At 34.2% G+C, this 14,401-nt stretch overlaps 1 protein-coding gene across 2 annotated transcripts; it reads left to right on the forward strand.

Annotated features, from left to right (window-relative positions):
- Window positions 1–764: 764 nt before the first annotated feature.
- On the forward strand, window positions 765–14,188 carry LAMTOR3 (late endosomal/lysosomal adaptor, MAPK and MTOR activator 3). 2 transcript variants are annotated; one of them, XM_016159120.2, is made up of 8 exons: window positions 765–917; window positions 1,234–1,279; window positions 1,412–1,561; window positions 3,817–3,851; window positions 9,257–9,315; window positions 10,887–11,020; window positions 12,135–12,198; window positions 13,615–14,188. In XM_016159120.2, exons 3-8 carry the CDS (start codon window positions 1,556–1,558, stop codon window positions 13,686–13,688), a joined length of 372 nt encoding a protein of 123 aa, XP_016014606.1. In that variant the 5' UTR covers window positions 765–917; window positions 1,234–1,279; window positions 1,412–1,555; the 3' UTR covers window positions 13,689–14,188. The 2 variants fall into 2 exon arrangements, with proteins under 2 accessions (XP_016014606.1, XP_016014605.1); XM_016159119.2 differs by lacking the exon at window positions 1,412–1,561 and having other exon boundaries at window positions 766–917.
- The last annotated feature ends 213 nt before the right edge of the window (window positions 14,189–14,401 follow it).

A 14,401-nucleotide genomic window follows, 5' to 3' on the forward strand; every position in this document is an offset into this window, starting at 1 on the left:
ATTTCATCTTCCAGGAATAACTGGGAAGTATCCAATTCTTATCACTATGTCTTGGGCTACAGTTAATTCTTCTTGCTCTTCTGTTAATGATTGGAGTTGAAGATAAATCGTAAACAAGTCCCCGCAGACCTCATTTTCCTGCCACCTACATCGGGTCTTTGGTAAATGTGCAAACAAGCAAAGCACCAAGCAAAAAATGATGTAGGCAGTTCTTACATGCATAGCCTTCTAATTCAAGAGCCAATAAAGGTTATCCAATGTCTGCCTACGTTGAGGTGCACCCATAATCGTGAGAACTCCAGAAAGCCCACGGCTCAATTCAACCTAGACAAGATCTTGAGTAGAGTAGTGGGTAGTGAGTGGTAAACAGGGGAAAGCCAAAACAGACTAAGAAACTGAGGTGTGAATCCTATGGACGTAGGACTTGCAATCACAGGCGATCTGCTTGCTGCTGTTCAGTTTGCGACACTGTCTCTTCAAATTTTTCATCTAAAATAACAGGTTTAAAGGTAACGGATCCTGCAAAACTAATGAAATCTATACACCCTCTCCCCACAAAAATGTCTTCTAGCATGCTTTCCCGGGAGGGAGCTAAGGCGCAGCAATCACACAAACCCGCCCTCGTACAGCCGGTGTCCCGACGCCCCGTGTCTGCGCAGGCGCAGGAGGCCGCCGCGGAGGGCCGGAGTGGGGCGGGGCGCGACGCACGGCCGCGCGCTCCCAGTCCCTGCTGTACCTCCCCGGAAGTCCAGTGTTACCAGGCGTCGGAGGCGTAGGAAGTGCTTCCTGGAGCATAGAGGAGGTCACAAGTCATGTGAGGGTGGCTTTCTGAGGAACCTGCTTCTGAAGTTGTTCCTGAAGGACAGCAGGCAGCCCAGAACCCTCCTTCCCAGAGAAGCAGGCTGTCCAGAAACCGGGTAACGAGCCACTTCGCCCACTTTTCAGGCTTGGGCCCGCGGGTGGCACGGGCGGTGAGCTGGAAGAGGAGAGGACGACTCTTCCCCTTTATTTTGGGCCTAGACCTTGGGGGCTAGGGAGGCCGAGTTGAGTTAAGGCATCCTGGCTACCCGTGTGGGCATCTGGGAACTCCTTTTCCCATCGATTTCCTTGCGCCCAGTCCTAGAGCCGCGGACTCATGCCTCACCGTGATGAGAGCTGACCCTCTTTATTGGAGTGGTGTTGGGGAGGGCGTGGAAGCCTTGAGCGGAGAGTCACCAGGAGTTTCTTTTTCAGGCGTGGATATTGAACCTGCGGGAGAAAGGGGTTCGTCATGGCGGATGTGAGTTAACACTCCAGCACTAGAGAAGGAGAGGGTGGGAAGTTTGGAGGCGGCTACTGGGCGGCGAGAGTGGGTGCTTCCCAAGTAGAAATTCGTTTTCGTTTTGTCCCTCCACACCTTTCTTTTCTCTAGGATCTGGAGTTAGAGATTAATGTGAATGAATTTTCTGGGGCCATGAGTTTCTGCCTGGAATTGGGCTGCAGCACACTTAGGTGCCTCCTCCCACAACACAACCCTGCGGACATAGAGAGGCTTTGAATATCATTTCAATTTTAAATGATGGTTTGTTACTTGGAATCCTTTTTTTTTATCTTCCCAGCCAGTGGTCGTGATGTTTTTCTGGGTTCATTGTAGCATTTTTAGGTGATTTCCGACTGATACCTCTTCACAGCAGTAAAAACCAAATTCTAAGTTTAGGTAACTTAATTGTGCTAGTTAATAGAAACAGCTGGAAATTAATACTAGTACTTATGTTTATATTTTTTATCTTGTTGCTTTGCTTACATACATCCTGGTTCTAAATATTGGACATGTACTTGTTTCTAAAAACAACTTTAGGAGGTAAGCATGTTATCCCTGTGTTATAGATGAGACTGCTGAGGCACAGAAAGGTCAACTAACTTGCCTTAGGTTACACAGCTAGTACTCGTGGAGTCAAGATACCAACCCAAGCAGTTTGGTCCAGAGTCCATGCACTTAACTATTACACTGGTCATTCAGCGTTAATAGGAATCTGATTTTTCTTTTTAGTTTGCAAGATTATGTGTTTCAACATTAAGCAACTTTTTATGCCTTTATCACTTCATTTTTGGGTGTCTCATATTTTCGAGACATTATTCAGGCATCATGAAATCACTAAATATCTTTTGAGCATCTGCCTTGCAGTCATTGCTGTAATAATGGCTATGGGTGAAATAAAGATGATTAACGTATAATTCCTCTCCTTAAGGGTTTGATGGTTTAAGAAAATAGGCAAGTGATTATATATATATATATATACACACACACACACACACATTATTGTGTGGCGATGCAAAGGTTTGTGTTTATCAGGAAAGCCTGTTTGGAGTATATGGCGGTTGAGATTAGCTCTAAATGATGAGTAGCAATTTTTTTTTTTTTAAGTGAGATTGAGGGGGAGAATATTACTAGTTGAATGATAGCATAAGCAGAATTAGGAAAGAGAGGGGTGTGCGTGTGTGTGTGTGTATATATATATATATCTGGGGCTGCAGATATGTGTGAGGGAGTGGTAGGAAGCAGGACTGTACACTTAATTGTAAACCATATTGTAAAGAGTCTCGAATGTCTAAAGAATTTTTATGTAAAAAACAATGGAAAGCTTTCAAACACTGGTTCTCAACCTCAGCTACCTAGGGAGTCATCTTGGGAATATCTCCGACTCAGGCATTAGTGGGTTTTTTGTTTTGTTTCATAATGCACATTATGTGTAATCCATACCTGAAGTTGAAAATCACTGCAATTATGGCTTTTGAGAATAATAATATCATTATTGGCACTGCATAGAACTGTATAGAATAGAAATGGGAGATCAGCATACCAGTTAGGCTAGTGCAAGTCATAAAAAATAAAATGAAAATAAATAAAATGTCAATTGAAAAGGAGAAGAGATCAGTTTAAAAACATTTGACTTCGCAAGTGATTTAAAAGTGACAAATTTGAGATTAGGGTTAAATACTACTCTTAGTGTCACCTGAATAAACAGGCTTGGTAGTGCCATTAGTGGAAACGAGATTGAGGAAATCTGAATTTCGAGTGAAACACAATGGGTTCAGGTGTTTTGTGTGATTAAAAAGAGAGCAAAGGTAAACTAGTGGTGACATGAAATAAAATGAATATTCAGGTTTGAAGAATAGTAAGGATTTGAGCTTTAAAACAGTAGATCTAATTTATCTATGTAGAGCTCATAATTGACACCTGGATTGTCATTGAAATCCCCTAGATGAATAAAATAAAATAGTTTTCTATTTCTTTCATCCTAATTGTGTTCCGTGCTAAACCCTTGTCATACGTTGTTATATCTTTAGTCATGTGAGGAAATTGCATTTTAGAGAAGTTAATCAACTTACCAAAGATTGTTAAGGTGATGTAAGAAAGTCTGTATGTAGATGTGGAAAGATTCATAACATATTCTCAAGTGAACACAACAGTAGCAGCACGATGTGAAATAGGAAAAGTACGATCCAGTTTTATAGCTAATATGTATTTGTGTTTCCCATTTTCAGATATGCTAGTCACTTTATATGTATCTTCTCATAAACTTTAAAAACAATTATTATGACATCGATTCTATTATATTATCCCTACTTAACAAATGAAACTAATCTAAGGCTTAGAGAAAAGGGTTCGTTAACTAGCTCCAAGTCACAAAACTAGTGTCAAAATTAGAAAAAGTAAAACACAAAAAAGGTTATGAATTATGATTTAAGGTACCTGAAATGTGGCTAGGACAGGATGTAAAGAGCTAGTGCAAGGCATATTATTATTATATGATTTATTTTTATATTCTCTTTCAGGACCTAAAGCGATTCCTGTATAAAAAATTACCAAGGTAAAAAAATTTCTAATTGTTACTGTATAAATTCTGTATAACATATTTTGTGTAGAATTTTATTTCCAGCTGTTTTAGACTAACATTGTGTGTATATTATGCTATTATTTAGCATTTTCAAATACCTAACATAACATAATTTGCAAATAAATAACATGGGACCTGGAGAAGTTAAAAGATTTATCCCAGCTTAAACATCAAGTGGATGCCAGAGGACTGAAAATTAGATTTCTACTTTGAAGTAGAGTAATTTTGGGGGAAAAAACCTAAGAACTTGTCTTTATTTTTAATAATACCTTTAAGACCTAATTGTTGAGTCTGCAAAACCCAAAAATGCTGGATTTAGACAACATTTTATACTCGGAAAACTCGTAAGGCTTTCTTTTGCCTGCACACAGTCCATTTGATGTAACATTTTACAAATTAGGCTTTTCTATCGACGACAGGAAACTTCATATTAGAAATTTTACTGATCGAAATGACATTGTTTTAGTTTAATTAAAATTCACACTTAGTTTAGTGTAAAATGATACCTTGCAGTTAAGGACATGAGAGGAATATGATTTGAGACATTTATTTCCACATTCCAGAATAACTGAATAACTGGTGAGAGAATACAGTAGAATATATGCTGAGGTCTTCTTATTTCTTTTTTAATTTCTTATCTTCCAAATCTGTTTGAAGTTTTAAAAGATTTTAGACATCAGTTTATTTCTGTAGGTAGAGGGAAAAACCTTGTTTGGATTTTTTCTCGAATTGTTTGGTGTGGCTTTTCCTGTTGACGTGTGCCTTTACTCTGATTACAGACCACTGGTGATTAATGATACTATCTTTTATTTTTAATTTATCTATATATTTTTTCCATATCAGGAATAAAACTGTTGAGGTATTAAATAATTACCATTGATTTTATGTTAATACAATGCTTAAATTTAATTTTATTCTTTTTCTCTTAGTATTGGCAAACTAAAGACCAGCTGCTGATTTCTGTTCTTGACCTTATGATTAGCAATACAGGCAGTCATAGCTTTGCACAGTACTGCAGGACCATAACAATGACTACACAAGCTAAAATTGTCCAAAGCAATTTTTGTAATCAATGGGAAAAATTAGCTTTTTTTTGTGACCTTTGAAAGTTTTCGTCAAAACATTTAAATCTCTTATTTGTTATATTTAGGGGACTGGAAACAAATGCTAAAACTAGTATTTGCTTAATTCACTGTAACTTAAAACAGTAGAAACATTGAGAATTAGAGTGTTAATTTCTTTGTAAACAACTTACCAAGAGTATTTTGAACAGTGTTTGCGTACTTCTTTTCATATACCTTAAGATATATGAAAGCTGTATTTTAAGGTAAAGAGCAGGCATCTTTTCTGTGCTTTGGCAAATTGGCATACTCCTTTTTAAGTTTGGATCAATGTTCAACTTTTTGTCCTTTAGGCTTTCAATGTTGTAAAATGTCTCAAGAGTTTTTGCCAGTGTCACTTCCTCTGAGATATCTTCATCCTTTTCATCACAACCACTTTCCTCATTTATGTCAATAAGTCTGCCTTCACTAAGTTTCTCTGGCTACGCGTCTTGTTCACAGCAGTGATGATGTCATTACTCCCTCAGCCAGCTATTTCTTTGTTAACTCAGCTTTCTATTTAGATTTCACTTTCAGCATTATCACTTTTCATTTCTTTGCCATATTTCATCTTTATTGGCCTTATTTGAGTTATTTTTTAAATATCACTGAAAGATGAGCTAAAACTATATACTTTGCTCTCATGTAAACTAAGTAACATGCTCAGTGACCAGTCACCAATATACTTTGAAAGAAATGATGTGACTGGTTAATGATCGCAATGCCTGTTATTTATAAAGCCATTTACATAGTGGCTTGTGACCTGAAGAGTTAGAGAAGTCTGTACTTTATACACTTACTCAGTTAATATACCATACTTACGGAAATTTGACCTGGGCTGTTGAGGGAGAGTGGTGTTATTCAATTAAACTGACAACTGAAATGTGTCCAAATTAGAAGTACAAAAATGAGGGCTTTCTATATTAATCTGTATTTACCTTGTTGGGCATAGTATATTGAAAGGCTGCTAAAATTGGTGACGTTGGAGAAGGGGAGAAATACCACACTGGAGACAAAATAGAGGAACAGAAGCATAGTTGATAATTGTAAAAACATAATGAAAATCTTTTCATAATGGAAGGAAAGGGATTACTACCATGTGTTTTTTTTTTTCCTCATGACTGAGATCAGTTTAATTTCCTATTCATGACCATTTCTTAAAAGTCAGCGTATTGAATCCTAAAAGAATAAAGAAATAATGATGTTGAACACTTATAAAGAAAAGTAGTCAAATATACACTTTGATTTGTTGCTATATATATGTAAAGTTAAGGGAATAGGTTGCAGGCAGCCTGGCTTCAGAGCTTGTGGGTTCATGCTTTTATAATCGTTAGACTGCTGTGCCTCTCAACAACCAACTCAGATGTTAATATATGTGGTTTTGGTTTTTTCTCCGGCAAGTTTAATTTTTAGACTTGTATTTTAAAATCTAGTTATGACCCAAAGCAGTCTTAGGCTTTAATAGTTACAACCTTATGTGTTTTAAAATAGCCAAAAGTTTCACCATTATATGACTAAAACTAAGTATGATATCTTTGAATACTAATATAACATTTACTTTTTTGAAATAAAAACATTTGTTTAAGCAAGTTTTAAGGTTTAGATTTCTGCAGACTTTCATGAAATTTAATTTATTCCATCTTAAAGTGTAGTGTACCTATTAATGCATCATAGTTTTTTTCAATTATTACTAAAATGTATTCATGTTATTCTTTGTTGACTGTGTAAAATTAGAAATACCTTTTATATTTGTGACCTGATTTCTTTAATTGGGTATTTTAAGTATGTATGTATTTTTTCTGCTTTGTTGGACATTTATCTTTGTGAATTTGCAATCCATTAAAAAGAAAGTCTTTCTGTTTCTACCTCCTGTTGGTGCATTAGTTATCATTTAAATTAATTACTATGGAAAGATAAAAGAAGCTACCTATGGTGACACAGATATTTCTAAACATTTTTGTAGTACTCTTGTTTTTTAATTTGCTTATTTTTTGAATAATACTTTCATAAAGTTTACTATTCAAAAATTAACTAAAGGATATAGAGTGAGAAGCTTCCCATCCCTGCCTTCCAGCCACACAGTTCCCTTCTGAAACACAAGTTGTTACCTTCAGAGACATTTAATGCACCTACAAGCAAATGCACATATTTACACATATATACAGAAGTCTTAGTGTATGTTGCTATAACAAAATACTATAGATTGGATTTCTTATAAACAACTAAAATTTATTTTTTGTACTTCTGAAGGATGGAAGTCTGCTAACGGTGTCAGCATGGTCAGGTCCTAATGCAGGCCCTCTTCTGGGCTGCAGGTTGCAGACTTCTTACAGCCTCACAAAGGGAGAAGGGTAGATAGGTAGCTCTCTAGTCTCCTGTAAGGACACTAATTCCATTCATGAGGTTTCTACCCTCATGGCCTAATTACCCCCAAAGGCCCCACCTCCAGATAACACCACAGTTGGGATTAGTGTTTCAACATGAATTTTGAGGAAGGTGACACAAACACTTAGTGCTTTGCTACGTACACACACCTGTGCCTACGTATGTTATTACATAAGTTGGTGCTTATATACACTATTCAGAACTGTTTTTTCACTTAATATGTCTAACTTTGAGATCAGTTCTCAGCACATAAAGAACTGCTGCATTATATTTGTCTGCAGAGTATCCTACTATATATGTGTGTCATAGCTTATTTAACCTATTCTTGATGGACAGTTAGGTTTCCAGTCTTTCTCTGTTTTAAGCAATGTTGCTATTAATAACTGTACAAAGTGATTCGTGGGTATGCAAGTATCTGTAGGATTATTTTTATGTAACCTAGTTTTAACTTAGAAGAATATATTTACATATTAATCTTACAGGGTATGTTTTAATCCATAGATAATTTTAGAATTGAATGATAATAGAAAATATCAGTAAATATTTATACACAGTGGTTTCATCATTCTTATTTTTAATCTAAGGCAGATAAATGGCTTTGTAACATTTTCTAAAATTTTAATAACCCTTCTCTGATTTAAAAGTTTTTGACAATGGGATTAATAGAATTTTAATTTAAATATATTAAGTTAATATGAATTTTCTGCATCCCTAAATTAAAATATTAAGGTTAACACAATAAGGAGTGGATAATTCCCGGTTATAGTAGGAACATTGAACATATTTCTGAGTTACAATCTACAGATAGTTACAAGGCTGTGTAACTATGTCCTATTATAATTTTCAGTACTATACTTTTGTGCTCTAGGGATTCTTACTAATAATTAAATATTTAAACTGCCTTGATAAATTACGTCATTGTCAGTGTACGCAGATAACACCCAGATGTTAACTAATGATATTACTATAACTGTGTACCAGCCTCTACTTTACATGCATTACTTTATTAAATTTCACATAGCCATATAAGTACAGTTATTCCCATCTTCAGATTGTGAACTGAGGCTTAGTTTTCATAACTGGCCCAAGGCAGCATAAATAGTAAGCAGGAGAGCCCAGATGGAACCCAGGTCTAACTTCAGAGCTGTTGTCTGGACCATTCTGCTTACTGCTGCCAATGTGGGCATGGCTGACAGGGTTGCTGCATGACCTTCATCCTTCCCTTTTTGTTCCTCAGCCTAGAAGGAACAGTCTTTTTGCGCATCTTCTCTTAATCAATGCGTGCCATAACACTCCAGCCGAACTATCACTTCCTCAGGGAAACTTTCTCTGACCCAGATGTCTAAATCGAGCCCCACTTTGATTTGATAAGATTTCATGTCCCCACAGATCTCTTAATGGCACTTGCCACAGTTGTAGTTTTATATTTGTTAGTGTAGGATTATTTGATTGATAGCCACTCTCCTTTTAGATTGTTTAGTTTTATGAAGGCAGTGACTTTTTAAGTTTTTGCTTAGCATAGTATGGTATTATAAGTATTAAGTGCCACAAATACTGGGCACTTGATATTGGAATGAAGGAAAGTCTTTTTGTCACTATAACCACTACTGATAATCTGTCATACTTTTGTAATGATAATTAGCAATTTAAGGAGAATCAGCTGTACTTCAGATTTTTTATTGATAAACTACATAAATTTGTAAAGATTAAGAACATGTCAGAAATACATATTCAATTTCTGAAATAGTTTTGGCAGACAGGAGCTTATGCTATCAATAATTGCGTTTCCGTGGTTTTTCAGAAATATGCTTGAAAAATACCATTATAACTGTAAGGTACATATTTTGAGAAAATGAAATGTTTTATAATATTTTAACTTTTTTTTTCTTCTAGTGTTGAAGGGCTCCATGCTATTGTTGTGTCAGATAGAGATGGAGTGCCTGTTATAAAAGGTAAAACTGAGCACTTTCAAGCTAGTGTCAAGTTTCTTTTATAATAAAATTATTTATATCTGAGTAGTACAGAGGCAAGCATATAAAACCCATTTCAATAAATTCAGGATATGATCTTAATTGGGGGGGACATATTTGTTTTTGTATATTGAAAGCTGTGTTACAACATAAGTTATTACATGTTCAATATATCATGTTACCATCCAGAGTTTAAGGATGGATTTATCACAGGCCCAGTTTCCTGTTAAAGACATTTTATGGTATAATATTAGTAAGTCTAAGTGATGACTCTGGGTATGTACGCAGCTATATATGTTATACACACAGACTCTCCTAGTATACATATTTTTTTATCATATTGCTGGTAGTTTTAGGATAAACGTCCATACATTTGAATCAGTACATATTTATTGTGTTTTTTAATCTTTCTTGATTTTTCTACTTGTTTATTGGAAATGAGATTTTTTTTAACTTTTAATTACTTTAGTTAACCAGAATCTAACAATAATTTTTCACCTAAAGAAGAGCTTGTTAACCTTAAAAAAAATTTTTTTTCACCTGAATTTCAGCCTTTTTTTTTTTAATGTATGCATTATCACAGAATCAGTATGTGTTAAGACCATTTTTACTACTTCTGTCTGGTATCAGAATGGATGTGTATAGTTATACTGGGAAACTAATAGCTTTACCAGAGAAAGATTAAATAATGTTCTGTACATTTTGTTTCCAATCTGTTTTCCACCTGCAATTATCATATGTGTCAGGTAATTTTAGACTTTAGAATTGAAAAGAAGTTTAGAAATCACTTAATTTAGTTCTTTTTTTTTATAAGCAAAGATGATCAAGTGCAAAGAGTACATTGTCACTACTAAGCTACACATGTGAATGACCAGATATAGTAGAAACCACCATCTCCAGTGTGCATTCTAACTCACCATAAAACATATGTGGCCATGGGCAAGTCACTTGCCTTTTCTTAGTTCTATAAGGACTCAGAACAAAATAATCTCAGATTTTCCAGCTTGTATGTTTTTTCTAAGGATTATGTGTTAAAGCTTGCACTTAACTGGTACAGCTACATGACTTTAATGAGTGAAAGAAAACAAATAGCCAGCTGCGGAATTAGTAAGATCTATAAGCAATACTACTGTTGATTTTATGAGAGCAAAGTTTTCTAACGCTTTTTTTCATTATTCTAGCTTGGCTCTCAGTTAACCAGAATATTTAATTTATTAAATGTACTGATTAACCTGTCTTAGGGTTGATATTAAGAAAATATCAACATTTAGTATTCTTTTAAAAATAAAAAAAATACTGTGAGAATCATCATTTTTTCCCTTAGTTATGATCACTCAGCTTCTGATTGAACAGTATTTCCCACCTGAATTGATGAGATCTAATTAGCCATAAGATTTTAAATATTGTAAAGCAGAACCCTTGTGCTTGATATTTTTATGGATATATGTTTTATATCTGCGCGTGTGTGTGTGTGTGTGTGTGTGTGTATACTGTAAATCTTTTTCCTATCATATTCACTGCGTAGGTTTTGATTAAATCATTTGTATTTCCAGTGGCTAATGATAATGCTCCAGAACATGCTTTGAGACCTGGCTTCTTATCTACTTTTGCCCTTGCAACAGATCAAGGGAGCAAACTTGGACTTTCAAAAAATAAAAGTATCATCTGTTACTATAATACCTACCAGGTAAGTTCATAACTAATTAATGGTTTGCTGATTTCAACTATTATTGTTATGTCTTTTATAGAGAATAACTTGTGTTATTCTAAGTTTTAATTTTGAATGGGATGGAATTTTAAAAATCTTAGCTTTCAAATTGGTTACATTAAACTATAGTACTTTTTTTCGTATTTTACACTGGGAATTAATATGGAAAAGTATTTTTAAAAGATTTAATAATAAAGTACATGTTACCCTGAAAAGGTAATTTAGATCACTGTTACCTCCAGTAGATGGTGCCCTTAGCTTAACAACTGATTTCTCAAATGACACACTTTTTGTTGTTATGACAGATAAAGAATTACTCTAGAAAGTCAAATGATAAGTTATTTAAATTTGTTACTGCTGCTAATACCTTTTTTGATTTGGACTATATATATATAATTGAGATTGTTAATTGTGGGAAAGAAATTATTGCTATATACCTCTTGATCTCCAGCTGTATTTTCTTTTTTAGAATAAATTAATTGCTGTGTTTTAGAGCAGTGTTTCCCAGAGTATGATTTATGTATCACTGATGATAAGCAACTAACATCTTTTTATTTTAAAAATTATATATTCTAATGTGTATTAGGCAAAAGATAACAGACCCGTCTGACCTTTAATTTCACTGATAAGGATTAGGCCGAAGCCAAGTGTTTTAAAAAGATAGTTAATTTAAAGTTAATTTGAATCCATTTGAATTATAGTGGTACACAAGAGGCAGAAAAATCATGAAGGTGTAACTACTTGCATGAGAAATACTGCTTTTAGCCATTTACTTATCAATATTTATTGGAGCCCATACTATGTAATTGACACTCGGCTGGGCTTTAGAGGTAAAAAGATGAATAAGACACAGTCCCACCTTAAAAACTTACCAGGCTAAGTAGTAGTAATGTCTTTAAGAGAAAGTAAGTAACTGTTTTATGAAAATATTTAATTTCAGCTCTTTTCATAGTTCATGATGTAATATCATGGTGTTGGGCTAATATGTTACACATTGACTTTTTAAAATTTTTTGAAAGATTAAGATATTTCATTTGAATTATGCTACCTTTTCACAATACAGCATAATGTTTAGATTTTATTTTCTTTTTAGGTGGTTCAGTTCAATCGTTTACCTTTGGTGGTGAGTTTCATAGCCAGCAGCAGTGCCAATACAGGTTTGTTTTAATTACCTTAAATGCATCTTTTAATTCTAAATAATCTTCAGCTGAACAGTCTAATAGGGTAGGAATAGTAAATTTAGAGTTGAAAAATCTGAGCTCGTGGTCTGGCTCCACCATGTGTTCCTTGCTCTCTGGAGAAGTACCTTCACTGAATTCTGTTTTCCATATCTGTATAATGAGCTTATATCTGCTTTCTCCATCTTATGGGGTTATTTTTTAGTTCAAATGAGATAGTATATGGGTAAGTGATCCTTTAAAATAGATAGAGAAAATTAAACTTTATCTTTAACTCTTGAACGCTACATCTAGCTCACATTAGAACAGCTTAAGAAAACAAAAAGAGAAGATAACCAAACAAAACACATAAATTGGGCAAGGACGAGTTAAATTCTGTATAGACCAATCTATTAGAATTTTTAAAATTTTGAACGAAAGCAAGATGAATGCAAGTGAGAATTTAAAGAGTACAGATAGGATGAACATAATTCATGTACTTCTCAAGTGTCGAAGAATTTGAGAACAAACACTAGGAAACTGTACTTTCTATAGAAGATAGTAAGATCCCATTATATCCAGTAGCCTTCCCTGGGTATTTATGTATAAAATGATAATATTTGTTGAATTGTAATTTTTTTACTCTTTTTAAAGTAGAACTTAAAAGGTCTGTCTCCTTCAGATTAGACTGCTGTTTAGAACTGTTATACATTCCTTTTCTGTTCTTTTCTTTCCAGTTGTTTGATCTAGTTCTATTACTACCTGTATCACTGAAGCCAGTCCTTAGATCCCTCGTCTTTAAAATGAGGGGTTTAGATTTGATGATCTTTTAGGTCTCTTCCATTTCTAAATATTTTAAAGCTGTAAAATACTAAATGTGAAAACACTTTGTAAATTACATAGAATTGTAGTGGTGTCAATATTTTAAGTATGTTAAACCTGTTGTGATAAATCACCACAACTATAATACTAAATTATCAGTTTGTATTATAAATTATGATAATATACAGAATTATATTTTAGTACTTAGAACATTTCCTTGAGAACTCTAGATGCTTTTAATATTCTTTGAGACAGAGGAAGATGTTTATTTGTTTGAACATAAAATAATAATGTCTAAGGTATATAGCTTTTCATTCTGGTAAACTAAGAAGGCTAGATATGCTAATTTCTAGACTTGGTTGTCTTCTAGATTCATCATTGAACTTCCTTTTAAACGTGGAAGTATATGTAAACTTCATAATGAATGTGGTTTTTTGGTTACCTATAGTATTTGTTTTAGTTATGAGAAATAAGCTATGTCTCATTTACTCTTTAGCAACCAAATTTTAACAAGAGGGAATTTAAGTCAAAGACTTTTTCTTAGGCACATTTCTTTTCTGATGTTCTGATTTTTTTTAAATCTCTTTGTTTTAGGACTAATTGTCAGCCTAGAAAAGGAACTTGCTCCATTATTTGAAGAATTGAGACAAGTTGTGGAGGTTTCTTAACCTGACAGTGGTTTTGATGTCTAACAGATCTTGATTTTAATAGACAACGATGTCATACCCAGCAATCTTTAGACCACACCAATACCTGTATCCATGTACTCAAGAAAGGGCCCCTTCTTCCACCTTGCACTAGAGAAAGAGCCTGTAGATATAATTTATGGATAGATTGATTGTTATCCTTTCTTGTATAGAGTCATATTTACTGAGATCTGGGGATACCACAGAAATGGTTCAGTCTATCACAGCTCCCATGGAGTTAGTCCAGTAACCAAATCTGCATGAAATTCTATTCAGTGGGTCAGAATCAAAATGGTACTTTGATCCACTTGAGCCATGAAATGTCCCTATTGTGTAGTACACCCAGGCCTGCAGAATGAAGCAGACCCTTTATATTGTGAATAATGAGGACATATTTTTTTTCATATTGTTTTAGTTCTTGCATTGAGTGTGAGGAAGATAAAATGGCTTAGTAAAAGTAATAAAATCAGTACAATCACTAACTTTTCTATGTATATTATTTTTCATTATAGACGAATATTACTAATCGATATGATTCTTCTCAGAGGGTGCTGCTCTTTAATGAAAATGAAAATGATAGCTAATGGTTTTTTCCTCCACTCTGCTTCCTATAACCAATCGGTGTTTTAATGTTTGTGTATTCTTTATAAAATTTGTTATTTTTTTGTTTCTTTATAAAATTTAGATGTGATTTA

The sequence above is a fragment of the Rousettus aegyptiacus genome, unplaced genomic scaffold (assembly GCF_014176215.1).
Source record: "Rousettus aegyptiacus isolate mRouAeg1 unplaced genomic scaffold, mRouAeg1.p scaffold_m13_p_10, whole genome shotgun sequence".
Taxonomy (NCBI): domain Eukaryota; kingdom Metazoa; phylum Chordata; class Mammalia; order Chiroptera; family Pteropodidae; genus Rousettus; species Rousettus aegyptiacus.

Bases quoted from the DNA above. Each gene is read 5' to 3' on its own strand.
- LAMTOR3 (XM_016159119.2), top strand. The intron at 9,316-10,886 runs GTAAAACTGAGC...TTGTATTTCCAG, and splicing joins TGGAGTGCCTGTTATAAAAG to TGGCTAATGATAATGCTCCA. The intron at 11,021-12,134 runs GTAAGTTCATAA...TTTTCTTTTTAG, and splicing joins GTTACTATAATACCTACCAG to GTGGTTCAGTTCAATCGTTT.